We start from the raw sequence: 18,581 nt of genomic DNA, 5'->3' as shown, positions 1-18,581 counted from the left end.
TTGCTGACCCTCAGCTCGTGGTTAAGTATCTTCTCGATTACTTAGATAATTAATTACTTCGAAAAGCAATTCATATATTTAAATATTTTGATTTTAATACAATGAAAACAACTAATTTTACATTAAAAATTACAAATAAGTAATAAAATAAATTTATACAAGTTTTCAATAAATATTAAAAGTTTTTAAGTATAACATGATCTCGAGAAATTAAATAATTTCTTCATATATATATATATATATATTTAATAATTATATTCTATTAGTTTCTCTAATTACCCACATAAGGGACGGGAGTATGCTTAGTATCAAATATCTCATTCACCACCCTCCTACCTCTCTCTCTCCTCTCTCTCTTCCTTCCTTACGTTTCTCTCACTCTCTCCTCTCTTTTGCCAACGGATTATCTCACTTTTCTTATATTATTTTGAGTTCAAAATTCTTAATTAGCAAATCCTTTTGAATTTTAAATTTGATTCAATATTTTCAATAAATAATTTTACTTTTTTAGAGATGTATTATAATAAACGAATATTTATTACATACTACGCGTAGCACGAGCACATGTCTAGTGTAAAGGATTTAGTGGTGTAACTTTCAATTTCTATTATTACCCCTTATAAAATAAATTTATAAAGTGATAACCATAAGATGAAATGATGAACAAATAAATATGTCTGTTTTATTTGAGCACCTACTCAACTTTTTTTTCCGCTTTTCTCTCCTGTCTCTTCTCTCTTTTCAGGGCAAGCCGCCACCTTCACTGATTAATTTCTTTTTATTTTCTCAAATTCACGTTGATCTTTTCCATCAATTAATATTGCAAATTTTTTTTAATCTTCGTAAATAATTCTACTTAAATTTAAAAAATTATAATTTGCATAACACCCCCCTTAGTACGGATACAATTTTTATTAATTGAAATAATATTTAGTATGTGCATAGCAAGTCCCGTTTTAGTATCTATTGTGGCAGAAACTATTCCAATGTGAGTGAGTGTCGAAGACTCAAAGACGGGTGAGCGAATAACAGAAATTTCTCCTGGCATGGTTTCGTTTTTGTCCTCCTCAATTTCCGTCCTTTATTCAGTTTTCTCCACGCGACGATCACCGCCCCCACGTCCGTCCGTTCCAAAATTAATTAGGTGGCTATAATTCCGTACGGCAAAGAGTCCCTAAGACACCTTCACCTTCCTTCATACACTACGTGACACACCCTTCTCCCCCTCCCCCCTCAGCCCCACCTTGTTATATAACCCCCACCACCACCTCCTGCTCCGCCTCACTTCCTCCACCGCCACTGCCACCGCCGCCGCCTCACATGGCCCGACTCCTCAGTCACCTCGCTTTCCTCCTCCCCGGCAGGTCTCCTACTTCGTTCATCATGCATAAATTAGTCCAATTGCACTCACTCTAGTGATTAATTAATTAGCCTTTTGGTTTCTAGGTGGGTCGGGTCTTCGGGGTTGTTTAGCCGCCGGCTGTCGCCTGAGGCTGCAAGCCGGAGCGTAAACAGCACTAACGGGGTCGGTGAAGGTTCTGTGAATAATTGTATGGGAGGCGACGACAGCCCGATCTCGAACCCGGCGATCGAGTGCTATGCATGTACACAAGTTGGGGTCCCGGCGTTCCACTCCACCACCTGCCACAGCGCCCACCAGCTGCCGCAGTGGGAGGCCTCTGCTGGCTCCTCCCTCTTCCCGATCCAGACCCGGCGCAAACCCACCAAAGGGGCTCGCCAGCGGTCCCTCCCCAGGTCGTTCTTCAGGCCGTTTCTGCCAGTCTTGGATCCACGCAGCAAGCAGGTAGGCCATTTACGAATTCGATTGAGTTGTTATTGTTGTTTTTTCAATTACTTCACCGTGGAAATTTCTGGAAAATGTAAGGAGACTCATAAGTCCTACCGATTAGGATCGAAATCAGGACCTCTTGATTCCGGTCAGCGCCTTGTACCACTTCGCCAAGACTCCTCCGTCTCTTTTGTTCTTTTTTATTATTAACGAATTTTTCAAATCCAAAAGCGGACAATTTGTGTGGAAATATATATACATATATATATATATATAAACTAAAATTATGGATCAGTGAAGAGAGCTGATAAAAATATACTTTTTCATTTTAGTAATAAGGTGTCAAATGCATTACATTTGGTCCTCAGAGAACGAAAAATTTTATATATATATATATATATATTATTTTCGTTGATGAAACCTTTCATATATTTTCGCTTGTTCTTTGACCTCTTGCCTACCGAGGACTGGAGTCTACTTTACTTTGGCCTTCTTTTTTTTTTTTTTTTTTTTCTTTTCCTGAATGAATAACATGGGATTTCATTATGGTGGAAATTCAGAGATACTTTTTCGGTAGGTAAAAATTCAGAGATTTTTACTTTTGGTAAGTGAGTGAATCTATATTTATGGTAAAAGTGCATTTATTGTAGTTAATAAATGCAAATGCTATTAATGTGCGTTGGTTCAAGTTATTCGGTGTTGATTCCACTTAAGTAAGGTCTCAGGTTCGAGTTATTGTGAAGGCAGAAAATTCACTCTGAAAGAGTTTTACCCCTTAATGGGCTGATCCGGCTCGACTGGATTAGCGGAGCCCAATTGAGCTTCTGAATACCAAGGTTCACACCAAAAAAATAAATGCAAAAGTAATTCATCCCAAAAAAATGCAAGTGCTACTCTAATCATTTATTAGTATATAATTAGTTAACTATCAATTATTAATGTATTTTAGTTTATTAAAGTGTAATTAATTTATTACATATTATAGAGAGTAAGAAAAAATTTCAAACCCTATTTTTATAAATTTATTTATGGTAACATAACAATATTCATAAACAATATTATAAGATATTATTAATTTAAAAATGAAAATGGGTAACTTTATATATGATTCTATATGAAGTGATTATACGGAATAAATAATTAATTAAATATGAATTAGTTTACTAATAAGACAATTGTAAAATTATTTATAAATTGGAAATATTTTTTTTGTTTTAAACGTTAATTTAACTTCTAAAAATATATTGATAATTATTATAAAATATGTAATAGACATGAAAACAAATCCGTTCAACGCATAAGTAGAATATTAGTGTTCAACGTATTTAGAACATATTATTTATTTTCATTCTTGTCATTTACAACTTCTCTTGAAGTTTCAGATATTCTTATCCAAAGTTTCCAATATTATTATGAATCTTATAATTTTACTTCCTAAAAAGTTAATGTGTTTAGTTTTAGAGTTGAGTAGAGTTAAGTTTTGGTTTTAATTGGTTTGTAATTATTTTGTTGTTAAATTATGAGAAAAAAGTATGAAAAAGTAATGAATAGTTGAGAGAAAGTAATGATTACGTTGTTGAATTGTTGAAAAAATAATGAATAGTTGAGAGAATTTAGTAATAAAAATTGAATTGAATGGTTAAAAAATTGAAGAAAAAGAAAAAATAATAATTGTGTTATTGAATTGAAGATAAGTTGAGTTAAATAGAATAGAGTTAAAGAAAATTTTGAAGCTAAACGGACCTTCACCCAATATTCTTTAATATTTGGCATTGCCTCAAGAATTTCTTAAAAGTCCGAGTAGAAGTTAAAATTTTTTTACTTGTCTTATTTAATTTAGAAGGAAAAACTCTGTATCGTTATATTGAGTTTAAAAAATTTCAAGTATTAGCATTAAATTATCATTTTTTAGGACAAAGTAATAACTCCTTCAAAACTTTATTACCAATTTAGAGAATATAATTTAATTATAACATTTTATTTTTCCAATTAGACCACGGGGTACCTTCCGCTTATTACTGAGACTAATCTTGTTTACGCATCAGTTTAACCGTTGTCATTTTCACTCTATTATTGTGGAAGCATGTAAGATTTTCTTGTAAAATATAATTTTTTTTCCATTTAAGTTGACGGGAAGAAAACATTTCTATTCATTTTTAAATTATGTCTGTATAGTTTTAATGATGATCATTTGACGTAAAATTGTTTCTTATTGTTCTAGAAAACATTTTTCTTTAGGAAATTTCGTTTTCTTCTGCCATTGGTTTTCCTTTTATGTTACGACTATATATGTCTTCTTCTATACTTCTCAACAAGTACTAGTTTATATCTTCATTGTATATATATCCAAATATATATCAGTGCTTATATTTCAAATTTTAGGAGCCATATAAAAATAATAAAACAATAAAAAGAGTCCTTTCCGAGCCACTTTTTAAGGAATTATTAGAAAACACTACGTGACTAAATAATAAATATAGAGGATATAAGCTACCGAAAAAAGAAAATACAGAGGATATATATATATATATATATAGCTCAGATTGACTGGGGACCACATGGATCCTGGTGGCAGGTGCAGAGGTGGAACAGGGCGCTGCTGCTGGCACGTGGCATGGCGCTGGCCGTCGATCCGCTCTTCTTCTACGTGCTGTCCATAGCGGGAAGGGGACCAGGGGAGGGTAACGGTAACGGGGGTTGGGGTGCCCCCTGCCTATACATGGACGGGTGGCTGGCGGCGATCGTGACGGTGGTGCGCACGTGCTTGGATACCGTGCACGTGATGCACATGTGGCTCCAGTTCAGGCTGGCTTACGTGTCGAGGGAGTCGCTGGTGATCGGGTGCGGGAAGCTCGTGTGGGACCCACGCGCCATCGCCTCCCGCTACGCCCGCTCCTTCAAGGGCCTCTGGTTTGATCTCTTGGTCATCCTCCCCATCCCTCAGGTACTTAAATAATAAAAGTAACTAGGTGCAACCGAACGTTACGTACATGCATGAAAAATTAATAAAATTTAATTTGTTTGCATTTATGAAAAAATAAATTAATTCATAGAGAGAATTTTTTTTCAGTAAATTGTTTTTAATAATTATTCATGAATTGATAAAATTTTTTATTCTTTTAAGTAAAGAAACATTTAATATTTATTTGACAATTGAATTTTTTATATTTTAATATAACTAATAAGAATGATCATCGTTTCATTAATGATACTAAATTCTGTGAGTAGCAAAAAAAAATCAACTAGGAGAGCTAGGATTTTCAAACAAATGGTGTCGTGATGCTTTCTATCTCGTATCACTCTTTAATTTTTATATGTTATATATTTCGATAAGTAAATTTTTATATGTTATATATATTATCTGATTGACTGGACAATATTGTATAATTGTATATGAAGAAGTGTTATATTTGTTGGGACAATTTTGAAGAGCAGTTAATCAATGGGACAATTAACTACTAAACTTTACTTTGGATATGATGGTCCAACTATAATGTCTGAAGCCTGCCACACACACCAACATTTCAGTTGCAGCAAGATGCTAGATGTCTTATCACCCACTTATAATTAATATTATTCTTCTTGCTTATTCTCTGCTAATAGTTATCTTTGCTTTTCCTTGCATATAATATTGTTGTTTTGCCATATTAACTACATGTTGTTTATGGATGGGGCATTAATATGAGGCTTTTGCTCAAAAGGGTTTTTGATTTTGACATGGAATTGACACGCAAATGCCAACTACTTTGAAGTTTGGCTTATTGTAAGTTGAAGAGTTCATACATTTTTCCCAAATGCTACAAAATATAAATAGTCCCATTAGCATTGTAAAAAATGGCATGTTACCTCAAATTGGGAGCTATATTTGCCATCTAAAACTTTCATGTTCCCGTATAATTACAAATTCATCAAATAAGCTTGACCCTTGTAAATTCTAATATTTATCTTTTGTTTCACGCTAAGCCTGTGTGCGTATAACCTGTAACATCTCGAGTCCGACTTGTAAGCATGTATTCCTCCTGTCCAGTGTCCGTACAGTCAGTGCAGTCCCATCCATGCAGCCAGTGAAGTCATTGTACTGTTAGTAAATTTTTAAGTAGTTTTAGGTTAAAGGGGATGCCCGTTTTAGCCTAATACGGATAAGGTTAGGGCAGGGAAGGTGAACAAGCAAGAGAAGTCCCTAGTGTCAAGTCTATAACCTCTTAATTCTATGCCAAAGAATATATCAATAACACTCTACTAAATTTCTTCCCAACTAGTGATGTTAAGTTTTATTTTGGTATAATTAATCAATTAAGTATTCGATAGATCTATAGATAGTGGCTATTTTGAAAGAACCCTAAGGTGGTTATTGATTAAGAAAGAACTACTAAAGGGTAGTTAGAGCATTATTTCAAACAGGCTAAGGAGGGGGACTAAAATCTAATAGTTACATCTAAAGTCTACTGAAATAATTATGGAAATTTGACATGAAGCAGCTGGGGGCCAACTCCTTTAATTACTGGTTTTCTCTTTTAGACCAGGAGATATCTTTAGTTTTATTGACTGAGACTAATTTCAGTTTGGAGCATTGACTTGGCCTTGACCAGGAGTTGCTTCTAATGAATTTACGAGCAAAAATAAAAAGAAGAAGAAAGACAATATTCTATATTGAACAATAATTTTAACTATTAAGATTACGAGAGTATATTAATCATCTACTGAGTCAATTCCGTCGGTTAGTATTAGATTTATCAAGTTCTTATGCACAATCGTTCAATCCAATGGGATAATTGAAGCAAAATCTGTAACTCATCAGTTTGGTCGTATTGAATTATTCAGGTTGTGGTGTGGCTTGTAATACCGAAGTTAGTCCGGGAAGAGAAGCAAGTTAAGCTGATAATGCCGTTGCTTCTGGTGATTATCCTGCTCCAGTTTCTCCCCAAGGTCTACCATAGTATCTGCTTGATGCGACGAATGCGGAAGGTCACCGGCTATATTTTTGGATCCATCTGGTGGGGTTTCGGCCTGAATCTCATTGCGTATTTCATCGCATCACATGTACGAATCCTACCTCGAACCATTTCCTTCTAAATGGCAAAGCAATTGATTGTTGCACATATGAGTATCTGTTGCCTACATGATCAAGAGTTCCCATGTACGACCTCTGCTCCTCTGAACGTAATAAATAAGTTACTAGAGCCTAATAAGTTGTTCTAATCGTATTCTTAGGTTGCAGGAGGATGTTGGTATGTCCTTGCGGTGCAACGTGTCATGTCGTGCCTCCAGAAGCAGTGTGCTGTGAATCCAAAATGTAACAGCACTCTCTCCTGCTTGGAGCCAGTCTGCTACATGCTCAGGCTCCCTGGTACGGGGCCAAAGGGCCGTTGTGGCGGCGAGCAGCCAATGAGCAAAATTCCTAGGTGCTTGGATGAAAATGGGCCGTACAAGTTCGGGATCTACTCCGAAGCACTTCCAGTGATTTCGAGCAATTCCCTTTCTGTAAGGATACTCTATCCCATATTCTGGGGCCTATTGAATCTCAGGTAATAATAAATACCCATTGGAGCAAATTATCTATGACTGTTTCGGTATTTGATCTTGCTCAAGTAAATACAGCTAGTCTTAAATTGAATCCAAAACATTGTATAGAACCTGATTTCAAGTTCGATCAGTTTATGGTAATACAAAATTTGGCATGCAGTACCTTCGCAAATGAACTTGCACCAACAAGTGAATTGCTAGAGGTGATTTTCAGCATCACCATTGTTCTCAGTGGCTTAATGCTCTTCACACTATTAGTTGGAAACATTCAGGTTCGTATATGTTCTATATACCCTTCTTCAGGCCTGGTGAATCGATCCATGCGTATCAGTACAATTCGATCTTCAAGAAACATAAATGAGATGGCTGAGCCGTTTTCATTAGTACTATGAACTGTTGTATCTTATCGGTCCATTATAGGTGTTTCTACACGCTGTAATGGTGAAGAAGAAGAAGATGCAACTGAGGTTCAGAGACATAGAGTGGTGGATGAGGAGAAGGCAACTGCCATCTCACTTGAGGCAGAGGGTCTACCACTTTGAACACCAGAGGTGGGCCGCCCTAGGAGGAGAGGACGAGATGGAACTGATCAAAGACTTGCCCGACGGCCTTCGCCGAGACATCAAACGCTATCTCTGCCTCGACCTTATCAAGAAGGTAGTATCTTTTACTGTAGATCTGTTTGTGCTTGTAGTTAAGTCGATGAATTTCTGGAGATTGAAGTATCAAAAGTCTTTCCCTTGATATCGATAGGTGCCACTATTTCACGACTTAGATGATCTAATCCTTGACAACATATGTGACCGGGTTCAACCGCTTCTCTACTCCAAAGATGAAAAGGTGCGTAAGATACGAACAGATTGTAAATACTTCTTTCTGCCTATGCTGGGCTGAAACTTTGTGTCTTCCCTACGAACCATAGATTATCAGGGAGGGCGACCCAGTGCACAAGATGGTGTTTATCATGCAAGGGCTCGTGAGGCGGGATCAAAACCTCAGCAAGGGTAGCATGGCCTCAAACCTGCTCGAGCCCGGTGGCTTCCTAGGGGACGAGCTCCTCTCATGGTCCCTCCGACGCGGCTCATCCACTGACAGACTTCCCGCCTCAGCTGCAACATTTGTATGCCTCAGGACAACCGAGGCATTTGGGCTCGATGCAGGGGACCTCCGATACATCACCGACCATTTCAGGTACAGGTTCGCAGACGACAAGCTGAAGCGCACCACCAGGTACTTCTCGTCCAATTGGCGGACTTGGGCCGCCGTCAACATACAATTCGCCTGGCGGAGGCACAGGATGAGGATCCAAGGGCACGCGAACCTTGCGACCCACACACCAGCCGACATCAATGGTGGGAGTGAAAAGATGCTCAGGAGATATGCCATTATGTTCATGTCTCTTAGGCCCCATGACCACCTTGAGTAACACAAAACAAAAGCATCATCTCTGTCATTCGCTGTTTGCATATCAATGATTGACCGCTTCGGCGATTGAACGGGGCGTCATGTCTATATGGTCATCTTGTCTCTAATGCAGAAAATTTGGCCTTTTTGTGCTTATGAAAATTATTTTCTATATGGTCTAGTATTCGAGTCCTTATGAATGCTGAAAATTTACGTTGGGAGAACTTTATCCCTTAGTGGACCGATCCGGCTCAACTGGGTTAGTTGGGGTCTAATTGAGCTTTTCGAATACTATGATTCACACCAAAAAAAATATTTTCTTTTTCCATATTGCTTTTGGAAGAACACCAATTTGAACTTCAAGCTCACGCTAGAGTTGTTATACAAAGCTTTGCGCCGACACAATGTTATCGAAAAACTACAGCATGACCCAATGTCGCATTGGACGTCTAAGATCGCACAACCAGCACCAGTAGTGATAACTTGATAAACAGTAAACACCTTAAATGTGATAATATGGAAGAACCGATGACAGGGATGGACTGCTGCTAAAAATTAAACGTTTAAAGGAAATTTCTATATGATTCTTTAGATTTGATGAAATTCCATCAAAGAGAACGTCCAACATATGGCGTCAGCCTTCGAGGAAAATTTCAAGAAGATAGTGTATAGACACTTATTTATTTATTTATTTTGCTAGATAGTGTATGGACGTGTATGTTACTTCATGTAGTTGAATTGATATAATAAACCAGTTTTCATGCATAAGGAGAGGGAGAGAGAACAAGTTTCACAAATTGAGGGAATTAAAATCTATTATATTATTATAGGTATTTAATTTTGACTTTTTAGGCTGGTGCGATGAGAAGTCACCGTTCATTCAATAAGAACTTGTAACGTAGAATTTTATATTATTTCCTTAGCTCCTAGTTGAGTCTCTATTCACTCACCTTTTTAAAAATAATAACCTACATATGTAAAAACATAAACAACAAATGATGAATTTAATAATGGTAAAAGAAAACAAAATAATTTGGCCATTAAACCCCGCACGAGTGTTTCCATTCACGTAAAAACGAGAACAACTAAAACACTAATAATGTGAAAATTTTGAACGTAATTTGCACAAAATAAGTTCAATATAAAAAATCTTGAAAAGGAAATTATGAAATATTCAAATACTATGTTTTTTTATAACTTTTTAGTATGAGCAAATTTTCGTTTCATTAATTCCTCATTTTATGGGCATAATAGACTACAACAATTGTTTTACTTTATAATTATGTGATAGACTTATGATTAATATTGAAATTTTAATATATTTTATTTATATCATATGCTTTACTACATTTTTTTTTTGCAATACTACATGGTTGAGAAAGTCGCAAAATATATTTCTCAACTAATTCCTCAAATCGTTGAAATAATTAATTTTTTCGATTCTTTGTGTCATCTTCTTTTATGTGAAAAGAAATTGATTAGTCTCCCACGAAAAAGAGCCTTACATTCGATCCACGAGAGCCTTTCACATAGGATTTTCGGACATTCTTATCGACTGACTCTTTGGGTATCTATTATTTAATATGGCCTTGAATTTTCACAATTATTTCATTAATTTCAATTTTGTATTTTTCTATTAAAATCCTCTTCTCTCATACAAAAATCGGAATTGTGTTCCACCGGATTGTTAAAAATTCCAACAATTGCTATTGCGTGGGGTTGAAGACTAGTTGAGAAGAAAAAGAGAGAATGAGCGGATGAATATGAGAGAGATAATGAGAGGGACCGATATTGTATACTATGGAAATTTGGCTTCTAGAATTATGGAGCCATGAGCGCCAAATGCAAGCTCAAATTCATGGAGCTGAAGGCAAAGAGAAACTGCCTATTTATTTTGTTCAAGATCGATGACCAAGATACTAACTAGAATTGGTCGTCGGGAAGGCCATGAGTCACGACAAGACCCATGAAAAATTTCACTGCCACCTTAACCGCTAAGTCAATACGCTATATTTGACATCAAATTCAAGATTGACGAAAACATCTACGCTTCGTTTGGTTTCGGAGTCGGGATTTAAAATTTGAACTTTAACTTTAACTTAATACACTACACAACAAAACATACTTTTCTAAAGTCAAACTGGTGGGCCCCATATATTATTCAATATACAATCTCATACACTATCTAATATACTACACAACAAAATTAGTGGGGTCCACAGTCTCTACATTTTTTTTATCTTTTTCCACAATCAAAATCAAAGTTACAAATTCAAAATTTTAACTTTGAAATCAAACGCAATGTTAGAAAAGAAAGATCTCCTTCATTTTTACCCAAAATATTAGAAAAAAAATAATAATCTCCTTCATCTGGTGATTTTAGTGGTAATAATATCAAAGTTCGATCTAGAGTGAGTCACCAACATTTTTGTTTTTCTCCTCACAATTTGTGATGTGTGCTGCTAATCTTACTTTGTGAAAAAATTGGACATACTTTACTTGGGAAATTCGCAAAAAATCCTCATATAAAACTAACACTTTAATCCGAGCTTAGGCCTAGTAACTTAACCAAAAAAACAAAAATCTTTAATACAAAATTGTAAGCATTCCATTTTGGTTCGCCGGCGTTCGAGAGCTCTCAAGCAGCTCCCGGCCAGGATCTCCCACCACTTTATCAGAAAACGTCCTGGCAAGCCCCGAATCACTATTCACATTCGAGGTCAACCAAGTCAACTGGATGGCCCCGAGAGCGATGATACAATAAGACTCGCGATTTCACCCAGAGGCCCCTGGAAGCCCTCAAGAAGATTAATAACGCGTGCACCGACTCAAGCGGGCCAATGTCAACTCAAAATGGTTCTTGGGTCGCTGAGTCACCGGTCTTTTGGAAGGTAGCCAATATTGGGTTCCAAAAACACGTCATAACCACAAACTGATGGACAGTCCGGTAAATCACTCTCCGAAGCGCGTCTTCCCGAGCCAGCGGACTCCCAACTCATAAAGGTTGTTGTCTAACAGAGCTCCCGAACGAACGACTCACTAGGCTTTTGGAAAGTGGCCAATGTGGGGCTCTAACAGCTCCCAAAATTCCTTAGCTAATGAAGAGTCAGCCCAATTGCTCTTTGGAATCTGTTTGCTTGAGCTAGGGAACTCCTGAGAGGAAAAATGAGCCCTTCCAACGAGGCTCCCGAGCCGTTGGATCATCAGGCCAATCATGGGTATCTGAAATCAGGTTCAACCAGTTCCAAGAATTCTTGGGACTAGGGAGGACTCTTCCGATCGATCTTCGGAAATCATCCACACCTCACGAGTGACTTTTGAGCTAAAAAAGGGGGCATTCCATCAAGGTTCCCGAGCCACCAACTTATCAGGCCATTCGTGGGTATTCGAATCAAGCTCATTCAGCCCTGGGGGGTTCCCAGGACAAGGGAACATTCTTTCGGTCGACCTCTACAAACCATTTATACCTCTCGAGCAATTCCCGAGTAATCTCAAGCAACTTTCAACAAACCTTCCAAGTCGCCTACTCACAGGGCTAGCAGAAGGTATCTAATATTGGGCTTTGAAAATCCGTCATGGTACCAAACCAATGAGGGGACCCTCCGAGCGCATTCTGAAAATCATCTGCTTTAGCCAATAGACTCCCAAGCAATTGTAGATACTTTCAAACAAACATTCCAAGTTGTTTGTTCATCGAGCTATTAAAATATACATAATATGGGGCTGTAAAGATCCCTCATAATGTCAAACTGATGAGTAGCCCCTCCAAGCATATTCCGAAAGTCATCTTCTCGAGTCGGCAAGCTCCCAAATTGATCCTGGGCTCCAACTCCGTCCTCAAGAGACTATTATGACATGGGATAATCCCATCGAGCCTCGAGCGCTCCCTAGACCATCCAAAAACCTTCAGAAAGGCCTCGAGCCACAAATTCAACAATCGACCCCAAGTCAATCCCAAATCAAGCTCGGGTCAACAAAAGTCAACCGATTGACCCCGACAGCAAAAGATACATAAACGATAGGAACATGGCCACAATGTGCGAGGAATTGACTAAAACAGTTAACTTTGCTCGGATCATTCGAAATGATCGAAAACGACTCTCGAGCACCCGCAGCTCCTAGCTCAACAGGATGTCCGAAGACATCAATACTAGGCTCAAAAGACTTCTCTCCTTGCCATGCTTGACGATGCGTGGAGAACTCGTTCCATACAAATCGAATGTGCGCTCAGTTGAGACCCAATATCTCGACTCCCCTCTTTACCTCTTCCGTCCAAGGTGGCCCCACACTTCTCCCATTCACTTTACATCACATCCCATCATCCATTACTAACACCAATATGTACACTTCCCCTTTTCTCTCATTCCCATCCACATTCATCCACACCTCTCTTCTTATCCTAACACAATCTCGCTCTTCTTCAATCCCCTTCCAACATCTCATCCCCTATCAACTTCATCTCACATCTATCTTCTTCATCTTCCATGCAAACCTATCTTCCATTCATTTTCTTCCATTCCAACTTCAAGATAACTTCTCTCTATAAGCAACTAACCATTCAACTCTTTCTCTCTCAATCCCTCTTTCACCCAAGAAATCGACAGCCCCCCATCTCCCCAAAACCACCTTTGTTTCATTGGAAAACCACCCAATTTTCAAGTCACAACTGTGTCGCCGCATGTCGACCTAACCTGAGCTTCAAACGAATTACATACCCCCTTATTCTCAACCTCCTAAGTCCAACGGTGACGTCTGTTTCTCCATTTGAGGTCCACAATCCACCAAAACAGCTCAACACAGTAGCGGTTTCCCCTTGTTTTCTCTCCTTTTTTTTTCCGAGTTTCTTCCTTTCTCCACGATTATGGTGAGTTATGCCTACACCCGCGGACAAACCACCCACGGTTCCTACTCTCCTCATGGCTAGGAGGGTCACGGACATAAAGCTCGACCCTTCCCGGTGGCTCCACCTCTTCTCATGTCTCATTCCACTCGAGAAATTCCCAGCGCCTACCTTCCTCTCGGCAACTTCAACGCCTTTTATCCCTATATCTTTCTCCCTCTCTTTTAACTTGTTTTATAGGTCGGGAGCCCCACGGAGCAGCCCGTGCAACTGCGCTGTCTCTCATAGCCCAATACCCCCCGAGAAGTCACCCTGGGCTCCTCCTTCCCCGCAGCTGCTCTAGCATTGCTACCCCTCCTTCGAGCCTTTCTCTAACTTAGAGGAGTGGGTCTTTTAACTTAAAATCGCATTGTAGGATATAAGGAAGACATCGAGGAAGATGAGACCATCCCGAACCCAAGACGAGTCAAGGGAGGTCTCGGCTCTACCCATGAGGGTGAGACCGAGCCCTCTCTCGACCCTACTTAGGTTGGTGGTGGCCTCCTCAGCCCTGATCGGACTTTTTCTCTTGTTTTTACATTTTTTCGTTTTATGTGCCAATATCGACTTAACGTAAACATGCTAGATATTGTGTTTAATCGATGATCCACGCGGGAAATAACTTGAATCGGAGTCGGGGAGGTCACACGATCCTAAACGGGGTCAAGGTGCCTCTCGGTTTGACCCATGAAGGTGGAGTCGAGAGCCCATTGACCCACCTCACGTCCATGAAGCCTCTTTTGCCTCGATTCAAATCCGCTTTTAGGTTTTTATGAAATCTTGATTTATGTGCCGACATCATAACGATTAATCACTCTTTTAATGTGCTAACGACAATTTGCATGGACTCGAGAGATAAGGATCATCTTGAGCTCACGAGGGTCCAAGGGGCTCTTGGCCACCATAGGCTGAGCCTCCTTGGCTTTCGGGGACCCGCCCTCATCCTTTTGTCGCGAGTCTTTTTAAAAACATTAAAACAATCGAGGGTTAAAATTCTATTCAGACAGTCCGTCAATCATTGATTCGACGATTAGAAACCCATAAAACCAAAAGCATTCGGCAATCAACTCAATTTAATTAATCTCAAATGTGTAGCAAAAGAGAAGATCCATTTGGCTAATTAATTCATTCGACTTTTAAATAAATCGCACGAACCAGCTAATAACTTGTAACCGAGTCAATAAATCACGAACTGATAATCGTGCCCTTTAGAAAAACACACAATTTTTAATAGATTACCGAGACACGTAGTCCACATAGTATGTTAATCTATGAAGGACTTACGCGTCTTGACTCGATTGAGGGCCCGATTTGAAGCGACTCGAGTCGGAACATGGGAGTTCTTCTTGGACCACTTCCGGGCAGATCAACCGTTTTCTCGGCTCCTTCAGGGTCCACACGACCCCGGTGGGTCCAAGGGATCGGTTGACCCCGACTATCGTCCTCGACGGTTCACATCACATAGTCTCGATTTCTTTTCATAAAATAACTTTCCCGTCGCAAGTGCACAACGATCGGTTTTTGGTTTACCGACAATCTTAGGGTTTAGTGTGATCGAAACACGCTAACCCATGGGAAAAGGTAAGCAGCCCGTGCGAGGGCGGTTTTCATCCACACAACCCTCTCTCTCCGACCAAAGTGTTTCCATCATTCTAGAATAGATTGGGCGCTTAGGAGTGTGAATTAGATATGCGAGCAAGAAAACCCGCGAAAAGTTATCTGGTCCTTTATAGGACATGAGCAGAGACCTTAGTACCTCCGTGGTATTTTCGCTTTCCCCACCTCTTAAGTCAGTATATTAGATTGAGTTTGTCTTTCATAAAACACAAAATTGGACTAATCACACACCATACATAATTAATCACACCGGAATGGGCAGGCCAGGCCCTAAGCTTAGGCTTCAAGTTAAAATCAAACTCCAATCATAATCGGTTAATCTTTCAGTGTCGCCCATCAAATAAATTTAAAACAAATCCACACATCATCATACTCGAGGAAGACACTCCATGTCCTTTCAGTTGTCATTAAATAGAAACCGAATGCTACATTCCCTCCAGGGTGGCCCATGAACTCTTTAAATAGTATGTGCGCAAGCAAGCCTTGTATGTTTAGGATAGAAACTTGCGTGCCAAGTAACCTGGAATCATAACCTGATAATTACGTAAACTCGACAAATAATTCACCCGACATCATTTTTTTTGGGTCGAACCCAAACCCATTGGACATGACCAACACAGGATCCAACGCCTCCAGTCTTTGATTATGGGGTCCAATGTCCCATACATTGAGTGCGCACGACCCGAGCGCGGCATGGGGTCGAACCTTGAGTCAGTCGTCTTAATTCGAATAATATTCAAGCGAAGATGACCCTGATCGGGGTGCATGAAATGGGGTTAGACAATCACTTGGGAGCCCGGCCTATCCTGTGGCCATCTTGAGGACCATTCGGTCCTCTTGGGACCCTCTGATTCAATTGAATCCAGCCCCCAGCTCTCTTGAGCTTGCGTCGTATTAATTTCAATTTCGGTCTTTCAAACTCACAGTGAATACGAGCGAAATATTGACCGAACGCGAGCCGACCGAGGTCTTATTAATGTATTTGTATTTATATTGTGAGTACAGTGCGAGGAATTTATTTGTACATTCATTCATGTAATAATCTCGGTTGGCAAGTGAAAGGTCTGAGTGTCGAACCGGTGAGTCAGTCTACGCCCCAAGGATAAGCAAGCTTTATGTTTCATGGTTTCGTTCTGTGCAAGGAACAAGTCATCATGTCCCGACGAACCGTGGTGCGAGGACGGCCAGCCACACCTTCGACGCGATGGTCTACCCCTCTCTCGAGCTCTTAGTCCGAGTCAATCGTTTGTCAATGAATTTTCGATGTCATATCGAGCATGACAAGTAAAACCTAATCAACATGGTAAACGAACTAAAAATGACAAACCTTAGACAAACTAGAGTATTGACGGGGTGTGCAGGATTTAGGCTAACACGTAACAAACCCCCTGAATTCGGAATCCTCGATTTCACAGACCATTTGCCTTAGGAAACTAGTTGTATCCCTTACCTCTTGACCAGGAAACTCACCGACCCTCAACTTCTGGGTCATAAATAAGTAGTGACGACTCATTCTCACACGTGCGTTATTCGCACAAAAATAAAAAACGTAATATGTGGTACTGATACCAAAAACGATGTAGGATGCTCGGTGTGGAAAGAGTGTAGACTTCAAATTCTAAGAATATAGAAATCACCACCATAGAAAGAGAGAGTTAGAATATTATCACCTTGATAGGCCAGGTTAAGGATACATAATCGATATTCACCACTCAAGGGAAACCCGAGAGATACAGAACGTAAAGAGTGCACAAAGAAAAGTCCAATATTATTAATCAACCAGGTCTTTACTCTTACAATGAGAACAAATCCCTATTTATAGACTTAAGGTCTTAATATATAGAAAGCTTAATAAAGGATATAAAAGACACCCCTAAATCTTTTACGTATCATTCTCCCTGGTCGGAAAAGACTCGACCTTGAGTCTTCATCGATCTTCTATTGGTCCTCATGATTGTACTTAAAATGATTTGTGCGCCTCCAATACTTTCTCGTTTGCCACTTGGACACTATCTTTTATTTGTGAACTCTCTCTTTTAGCTTTTCATTAGTCAATTCTTTGCCAATCGACTCTTTGGTTGAATTGTTGATTTCTCTAGAGTCACGTTGGCTTTGGCAAAAATTAGTAATTGAATAACCTTTAGAATCGACATCTTAAGCATCGACACATATTTCCTTTCGCTGAAAGTTTCTTTATCTAAAATAAATTCAGTGTGAAGATAATCATGAAAAAAATTATCACATTTAATGTTAGTTGATCTCATTTCTTTGTCCACAATTATTAGTTCTCTTTGATTGTCGAAAACAAGTCGTGGAACATCTTCTTGATCATCTTCAAGAGATACATCGAATTTTGGATCAACTTCATCACCTACAATGTCTTCATTGTGATATGTTGACATGAACCTTAAACTTCTTATTGGTAGATTTTTAAAAGGTTGAACACTATGATTACAATCTTCAATGGGAAGAGAAGAATTAGCAGCCTCATTTGAGATGGAATTTTCTATCTTACATGGAGAGATGGACTTTGAGACGTATTTTCTTGTCTTTACAAATAGAGACGGGAAATTCTATCTCTATTTTCTTAAAAATCTCGTCTCAAATTTGAGATAGAATGTTCTGTCTCCACATTTTATTTCTATGGTATTGAGAGTTAAGAATGAGCTAAGTCCCACGTCAGAAATATAAAAATAATTTCACAAATTTATAAAAGATTAGGTACCGCAATCTATCAGCTCGAGTTTTTGAGTTAGAGATGAGCCCAATCGCTTATAGGCCTAATAGAATTTTACATGATTGATTATGCTTATACGCGCACGTGTGTGGACTGACACCACGCCAGGTTTAAGGTTTGTTTGTGTGGGTAGCCAAAAAATGCACCCGTGTTGGCCTAAGTGTGGCTAGATTCAGTTTTGAGGCAACAAAGAATGCGCCTCATGTTAAGTCAAGCTCGAGTGTGAAAATCGTAGTTAGTTTGGCTTGTCTCCCCTCGCCCGAGCATGGAAGAGGATGTCCGGCTCGTGATCAGTTGTTGAGAGTGGATGTTTTAACGGCACGTGGCACGTGATGAACCACACGTTACCACGTTAGGGAGGGTGTTGAAAGTTAAGAATGAATTAAGTTTCACATCGGAAATATAAAAAGAATTCCACAAGTTTATAAGAGATTGGTTACCAAAATCTATCAGCTCAAGCTTTTGGGTTGGAGATGGACCCAATTACTTGTAGGCCTAGTGGAATTTTACATATGGAATCAATTTCCAGTAGTGCAAGTTCTAATGAGCATGATTACTTAAATCTACCTATGAGCATAAAGGTTTTTTTTTCCCTGCTTTCGGTGATACCACTTGTTATTGAAACCCCCATA

The 18,581-nt window shown here is 39.0% G+C and overlaps 1 protein-coding gene across 1 annotated transcript; it reads left to right on the top strand.

Annotated features, from left to right (window-relative positions):
* The first annotated feature begins 1,083 nt into the window (after positions 1–1,083).
* Positions 1,084–8,897, top strand: LOC116215744 (cyclic nucleotide-gated ion channel 2-like). The gene is made up of 9 exons (XM_031551584.1): positions 1,084–1,364; positions 1,447–1,804; positions 4,365–4,733; positions 6,611–6,829; positions 7,001–7,314; positions 7,473–7,584; positions 7,733–7,969; positions 8,066–8,152; positions 8,235–8,897. The coding sequence occupies exons 1-9, from the start codon at positions 1,321–1,323 to the stop codon at positions 8,736–8,738; spliced, it is 2,244 nt and encodes a 747-aa protein (XP_031407444.1). The 5' UTR covers positions 1,084–1,320; the 3' UTR covers positions 8,739–8,897.
* The last annotated feature ends 9,684 nt before the right edge of the window (positions 8,898–18,581 follow it).

Source organism: Punica granatum, chromosome 7 (genome assembly GCF_007655135.1).
Source record: "Punica granatum isolate Tunisia-2019 chromosome 7, ASM765513v2, whole genome shotgun sequence".
Taxonomy (NCBI): domain Eukaryota; kingdom Viridiplantae; phylum Streptophyta; class Magnoliopsida; order Myrtales; family Lythraceae; genus Punica; species Punica granatum.
Note: the sequence above shows the minus strand (reverse complement) of the source record. Positions and strands in the feature narration are given on the sequence as shown.

What these genes read in the sequence shown, in the direction of transcription:
- LOC116215744 (XM_031551584.1), top strand. Translation starts at nt 1,321, where the DNA reads ATGGCCCGACTCCTCAGTCACCTCGCTTTCCTCCTCCCCGGCAG. An exon ending in GCTTTCCTCCTCCCCGGCAG is followed by an intron (nt 1,365 to 1,446) that starts GTCTCCTACTTC and finishes TTTGGTTTCTAG; the next exon opens with GTGGGTCGGGTCTTCGGGGT. An exon ending in TGGATCCACGCAGCAAGCAG is followed by an intron (nt 1,805 to 4,364) that starts GTAGGCCATTTA and finishes TCCTGGTGGCAG; the next exon opens with GTGCAGAGGTGGAACAGGGC.